Source organism: Phyllostomus hastatus, unplaced genomic scaffold (genome assembly GCF_019186645.2).
Source record: "Phyllostomus hastatus isolate PE091 unplaced genomic scaffold, TTU_PhHast_1.1 phas_scaffold_11, whole genome shotgun sequence".
Lineage (NCBI taxonomy): Eukaryota > Metazoa > Chordata > Mammalia > Chiroptera > Phyllostomidae > Phyllostomus > Phyllostomus hastatus.
This window is the reverse complement of record NW_025334005.1, coordinates 7,753,718-7,761,027: the sequence shown is the minus strand read 5'-3', so window position 1 is coordinate 7,761,027 and position 7,310 is coordinate 7,753,718. Positions and strand designations below refer to the sequence as shown.

The 7,310-nt window shown below is 40.4% G+C and overlaps 1 protein-coding gene across 1 annotated transcript; it reads left to right on the top strand.

The window, feature by feature from the left end:
* The first annotated feature begins 248 nt into the window (after nt 1-248).
* On the top strand, nt 249-1,193 carry LOC123829505 (olfactory receptor 4D6-like). The gene has a single exon (XM_045855289.1). It carries the CDS (start codon nt 249-251, stop codon nt 1,191-1,193), a length of 945 nt encoding a protein of 314 aa, XP_045711245.1.
* The last annotated feature ends 6,117 nt before the right edge of the window (nt 1,194-7,310 follow it).

Sequence of the window (7,310 nt, the reverse complement as noted above, 5' to 3'; positions counted from 1 at the left end):
CCTGTGGTCAGAGTAAGGGTGTAGGAGTGTGACAGTTCTCCCTGCCAACCCACAGTCTGTACAGTAGGAAAGAATAACCTCGCAATGAAGAATTTCCAGACCAGTTCTCTGAGGAGTCACAATCATTTGGAGGCTTGAAAGAGCTTTATAAAAATGTATGACAAATGATGTTGCTGTCTCTTGATACCATACTCCAAATCCTAACGTGTCTTCTCCCAATGTAGACCTGGAAGAGAGTGGCTCCCATCATGGGCCACAGTAACCACACCCACGTGAGGGAATTTGTCTTCCTGGAACTCACGCACTTCCGGGAGCTGAAGTTTTTCTTGTTTGTGTTCTTCCTTGCTGTATATACAACAACCCTGCTGGGCAATGCCCTCATTGTTGTGACCGTCACCTGTGACTCCCACCTCCACACTCCTATGTACTTTCTCCTGAGGAACAAATCAGTCCTGGACATTGTTTTCTCATCAGTCACGGTTCCCAAGTTCCTGGTAGATCTTTTGTCAGACAGGAACACCATCTCTTACAATGGCTGCATGGCACAGATCTTTTTCTTCCACTTTGCTGGTGGGGCAGACATTTTCTTCCTGTCTGTGATGGCCTATGACAGATACCTTGCAATCGCTAAACCCCTGCATTATGTGACAATTATGAGGAGAGAGGTGTGGGTGACTTTGGTGGCAGCCTCCTGGGTGGGTGGTGGTTTGCACTCAATCGTCCAGATAATTCTGATGCTTCCACTCCCCTTCTGTGGCCCCAACATCCTGGATGCCTTCTACTGTGATGTGCCCCAGGTGATTAAACTGGCTTGCACCGACACCTCCACTCTAGAGCTTCTCATGATCTCTAACAATGGGCTGGTGACCTTGCTGTGGTTCCTCCTGCTCCTAGGGTCCTATACTGTCATTCTGGTGACACTCAGATCTCACTCTGGGGAGGGCCGGAAAAAGGCCCACTCCACCTGCACCTCCCACATCCTGGTGGTGACCCTTCACTTTGTGCCTTGCGTTTACATCTACTGCCGGCCGTTCACTACACTGCCCATGGACATGGCTGTGTCCATCAATAACACGGTGATCACTCCCATGCTGAACCCCATGATCTATACCCTGAGAAACCAGGAGGTGAAGTCAGCCATGAAGAGACTGAAGAGGAGACTTGGACATTCTGAGAGTAGTAAACTGGGGTGAATACTCGGACTCAACTGGAAATCCAACTGATTTGGTTTTCTCAAACTGTTAGCCTGAGAGTAAGAGACACTGAGCTCTTTCTCTAGTCACTTCTAAACATACTCATAGCCCTTTGGTTCTGCTAGAAGAAACATGAGAAAAAGAGGAAGAGAGGGTAATGAGCAACATAACCATAGGCTCGAGGATTGGGAGAAATATGGGGTATAAGACTGAAATCAATACCCTAAATGCTATTTTGGTATACTCTGTGATTCTTAAACCCACATATTTTGCTTTGAAAATAATTTGTCTACTAACAAGGCTGTCATGAGAATGAAACAGGATGAATGTTGAGAGGATGAGAGTTGTGATGGTGAGCACTGTCCTGCCATGAATCAGGCATGTAATTAATATTCCCTATTGTTTATCCCTCTATCCCTACCTGTGCTCATATATGGAATATGGGGGGCACTTATTTCATACATGCTTTCTCTTGCAACAGTTATGTCCCATTGATTATTAAAATTACTTCTTCATGTTGTATTTTAAATACAGAATTTCTAGTATATTTCACCATTTAGTCTAAAGAGAAGGAATATTTTAATTTATCTTAAGCCAGATATATACATGGACAAATCTACACATGGACCAAGCAGTTCTTATCCTCAGGTCCATTCTACTTGTTTTCCCACTGAAATTAATCTCAAAAGAACTTGTGCACTTTGTATCTGCACAAAATTCACAATGATAATTTATTTTATGTTAACCTGAACTTTCTTTTTCCTCTCTATCTCTTCTTTCCATCTTACCTCTAAGACTTTTATAACTGAAGCAAAACTATAGTCTTTGCCTATGTATGCATAGACAGTTCAAGGCAAATCATAGCAGTACCAAAAAAAGCTGCCTAAGAAACACCTTTCCCTGTACTCAAGAACCATTTTGCATAACAGCAGAGCAAAGAAACACATTCTATGATCAGGGTCATTAGGAATAGTCACAGGGTCTGCATTGTGATCTACCCCTCACCCATGGGAAGGATTCCAAGCAAGTAGACATATACACAGTGAATCTTTCTTCTTTCTCTCTGTTCACCTTAAATTTACCTTTCAGCCTCAGTAGTCATTCAAAGCTTAACCAAGGGAAATAAGGAAGTTCAGGAAATTGCAGCACACAGAACAGTTTTGGCAAGAGGTTATGATGCATTAATATTTGACCAAAGAGGTCCTAGTAGGTGACACATCTGTGACCTTCTCTGAGTCCTGCAAGGCAGACACTTTGGGCGAAGACATATGCCAGTTCTTTTCAAATTTTTTGAAGTTATTGACCCTCAACAATCTACATTAGATATTTTTTCTAATTTTTCTAAAAAATCATAGATATGTAGCACCCCCACAAGAAAATATAACACCAAAGTATACTACATATCGTTTCATGTACTGAGGTTCCATGAAGAGCCATATGTCACTGTAATATCTCAGACTTTTTGACCCCAAAGAACCAACATTTGCACTTTTGGGAAGTTGCCCACAATAAGAACGGATGATCATATAGTATTAGATATTTCTTTGATATATTTCCTGAAAACTCAGAAAATCACAGAATAGATTTGTGGTTTCTGGTGCCTCACTAGAATTTTTAAAGAATAGAAATGTGGGCAGCTTTGTGCCTATGTGTGTGTGTGTGCATATGTGTGGAGTTACATTCAGTAATGACTCATGTTTTACACTACTTATTAAGTTTTAAACTACTTAACTCCCACTGGAATTCCAACACTACCATAAGAATGTACATTCTATTTCTACATTCACATCCAATCAAATTCCCTTCACTAATTCTCATATTAGACTTGGGCCTGAGAGACTGGGGCACATGGCAGGGACACTGGGATAAGCAGAAAGCCACAAAGACATGACTCCTGCATCTGCCTTTCCCAAGGTGACTACATCAAGCTATAATGCCTTTGCACTGCAAAGAAACACATTAACAAATAAAAAAGACAACATACAGAATGGGAAAAAATATTTGCAAATTATATATCCAATAAGGAATTCAGATTCAAAATATATAAAGAACCCCTATAGCTCAACAGCAAAAAAAACAAAAGTGAGTAGAGGAACGAATAGATTTTTTTTCTTTATTTTTTTTCCCTGGCTTATAAACAACAGAAATTTATTTCACACAGTCTGGAGACTGAAAGTCCAAGATGAAGGTGCCAGCATGGTCAGGTTCTGAAGAGAGCCCTTTTCTGGGTTACAGATTGCCATCTTTTCATTGTATCTTCACATGCTGGAAAGGGGATGAGAGAGGGTCCCTCCTATAAGGGCACTAACCTCATTCACCAGGGCTCCACCCTCATGACCTAATCACCTGCAGAAGTCCTAGACCCTGATAATACTATATTGGGGATTAGGATTTCAACATACTAATTTTTTTATTATGTATTGATTTCAGTGTGCAGCTTAGTGATTAGACAGTCATATCCTTTACATACTTGATATTTCCAGTACTCCAACTGGCACCATGCATAGTAATCACAATATTATTGACTATGTTTGTTAAGCTTTACTGACATTCCCTCAACATTTTTGTAACTACCAATTTGTGCTTCTTAGTCTCATCATCTCTTTCACCCAGTGCCCAATCCCCCCTCCCCTCTGGCAATCACCAGTTCTCTCTGTGTGTATCTAGGAGTGTACTTCCATTTTGTTTGTTCACTTGTTTTGTTCTTTAGATTTCACATATAGGTGAAATCACATGGTTTTTGTATTTCTCTGACTAACTTATTTCACTAAGCATAATACTCTTAGGTCCATCCATGTTGTTGCAACATGGATGATAAGATTTCATTAATGTTTATGGCCACGTAATATTCCATTGGATATATGTGCTGTAGCCATTTTATCCATCACTATATTGATGGGCACTTGGGTTGCTTCTATAGCTTGGCTATTATAAATAATGCTGCAATGAACATAGGGATGCATGTATTGCTTCAAATTAGTGTTTTGGGTCTCTTTGGATAAATCCCCAGAAATGGAATCACAGGGTCATAAGGCAGGTAGGTCCATTTTTTAGTCTTTTGAGAGAACTCCATACTGTTTTCCATAGTGGCTACACCAGTCTGAATTCCCCCAGCAGTGCACTAGAGTTCCTTTTTCTCCACATCCTCACCAGTACTTGCAGTTTTATTGATAAGATATGTGAGGTGTCAGATGTATGTGAAGTGGTAGCACACTGTGGGTTTCATTTGCATCTCTCTGACAATTAGTGGCATTCAGCATTGCTTCATATATCTATTGACCTTTTGTTTTCCTCTGGAGAAGTGTCTCTGAATACATATTTTTCAAAACAAGACATATGAATGCTCAGCAGGTACATGAAAAGGTGCTCAACATCACTAAGCATCAAAGAAATGCAAATGGCAGGTGGTGGCTGGTTTATCACATGCAACTGTGGGACTGCCCAGAGTTGCATGCAGATAACCAGGAGGAACATGGGGAGTGAGACAACCAAGCAATCCAGGGTTACAGTGTGGGGAAATAAAGCCTCAAAACCTCTGACTGAAAACATCTGTGGGTGTTGTGGCACTGGAAGAAATGCCCAGCCTCACAGGAGACTTTATTGGAGAGACCCACAGGGTTCAAGAACATTCACAAGCCCACACACCCAGGAATCAGCACCAGAAGAGCCCAATCTGCTTGTGGGTAGCAAAGGAAGTGACTGAAAGCCAGTGGAGAGCTGAGCAAGTGGCACTGTTCCTTCTCAGAACCCAACCTACATAAAGCACCACAACACAGTGATGGAGGTTGCCCTGCCCTGTCAAATACTTAAGGCTCCAATCCCATACCACATATTGGGTGCACTGAGATAAAAAAAAATGGCCCAAATGTAAGAACAGATCACAGATCCAGAAAAAATACAACTAAGTGATGAAGAGATAGCCAACCTATCAGATGCAGAGTTCAAAACACTGGTGATCAGGATGCTCACATAATGGGCTGAGTATGGTTGCAAAACAAAAAGAGGAAGAAGTGAAGGCTCTAACAAGTGAAATAATGGAAAATGCACAGGGAAACAACCAACTGTGTAAGGAAGAAAACTGGGACTCAAATCAACAGTTTGGAGCAGAAAGAAGAAATAAACCTTCAACCAGACATAATGAGACAACAAGAATTTTTTTTTAAATGAGGAGAGGCTTAGGAACCTCCAGGAAAACTTTAAATGTTCCAACATCTGAATCATAAGAGTGCCAGAAGGAGAAGAGGGAGAGCAAGAAATGGAAAACTTATTTGAAAATATCATGAAGTAGAACTTCCCCAAGAGCAGAACTCTCTGGCAAAGGAAATAGACTTCCAGAAAGTCCATGAAGCTCAGAGAGTCCCAAAAATGTTAGGCCTGAGGAAGTACACACCAAGGCACATCATAATTACATTACCCAAAATTATAGGTAAGGAGAGAATCTTAAAAGCAGCAAGAGAAAAGGAGATAATTACCTACAAAGCACTTCCCATTAGACTATCAGCTGATTTCTCAAAAGAAACCTTGCAGGCAAGAAGAGGCTGCAAAGAAGTATTTGAAGTCATGAAAGGCAAGGACCTACACCCAAGATTACTCTATCCAGCAAAGCTATCATTTAGAATGGAAGGGTAGTAAAGTGCTTCCCAGGTAAGGTCAAGTTAAAGGAGTTCATCATCATCATGTCCTTATTATATGAAATGTTAAAGAGACTTATCTAAGAAAAAGAAGATGATCAAAAATATGAACAGTAAAATGACAACAAACTCACAACTATCAACAACTGAACAAACAAACACAAAAAAAATGAGCTAAGCAAACAACTAGAGCAGGAACACTCTCACAGAAGTGGAGATCACATGGAGGCTTATCAGCAGGGATGTGGGGGGGAACAATGAGGGAAAAGGTACAGGGAATAAGAAGCATAAATGGTAGGTACAAAATAGACAGGAGGAGGTTAAGAATAGTATAGGAAATGCAAAAGTCAAAGAACTTATATTGCAACCCATGCACATGAACTAGAGGGGGGAATGCAGGTGGAGGGGCAGTGTAGGGCAAAGGGTAATAGAGGGGGGGAATGAGACAACTGTAATAGCATAATCAATAAAATATATTTAATAGAAAAAATTAAAAATGGAACTTCCTTATGGTCCAGCAATTTCATCCCTGGTTTTGTACCCAAAGGAAATGAAACAGGCATCAGCACTCCCATGCTCCTGTCTCACAGAGGCATCAGCACTCCCATGCTCAATGCAGTATTATTTGCAACATCCAAGATATGGAAATAATCTCAGTGTCCACTGATGCAAAGAATGGTTAAAGAAGATATAGTATGTAAGTGTGTATATGTGGCATGTACCCTATTTTGTGTGTATAATGTGCATCCACATTTTTTGTGCATTATACAGGGGATTATTTTACTGATTATTATACCTATGGTGCATAATCATTACAGCTATGTATAACATGCATCCTCATTTTTCCCTCAAAAAAGAATGGGAAAATTTGGGAAAAAATATGTGCACTATACATGGCAAAATATGGTGTGTATAAGCATATATGTGTGTCTGTGTATATAAACTTATATATAATAGGATGTAATCAGCCATAAAAATTAAGGAAATTCTGCCCTTTTCAACAGAATGAGAGGACTTTGAGGGAAATCAACCAGACAGAGAAAAATAAGCATGTTATGATCTCATATCCATTTGGAATCTAAAAATCTGAACTCACATAAACAGAGAGTGGAGTGGTGGTTGACAGGTGCTGGGGGAGGGGCGAGATGGGGAGATGTTGTACAAAGGGTACAAGCTTCCAATCTCAAGGTGGGCGAGTTAGGACACCTAATGTATTGCATGGTGATCACAGTTAACAATACTGTGCTGTGCCCTTGAAAGTTGCTAAAAGAGTCCATCATAAATTTTTTCAACACAAAAAGAATTCTGTGAGGTGATGGAGGTGTTAGCTGACACTACAATGATAATCATGTTGCCATACATAAATGGACCAAATCAGCACACTGCATACCTTAAACACACACAGTGGTACATGTCTATTTCATCTCACCACTCCTGGGAAAGAAAGCATTATCCATCTCAACCACACAACCTGCCTCCTGCGGTT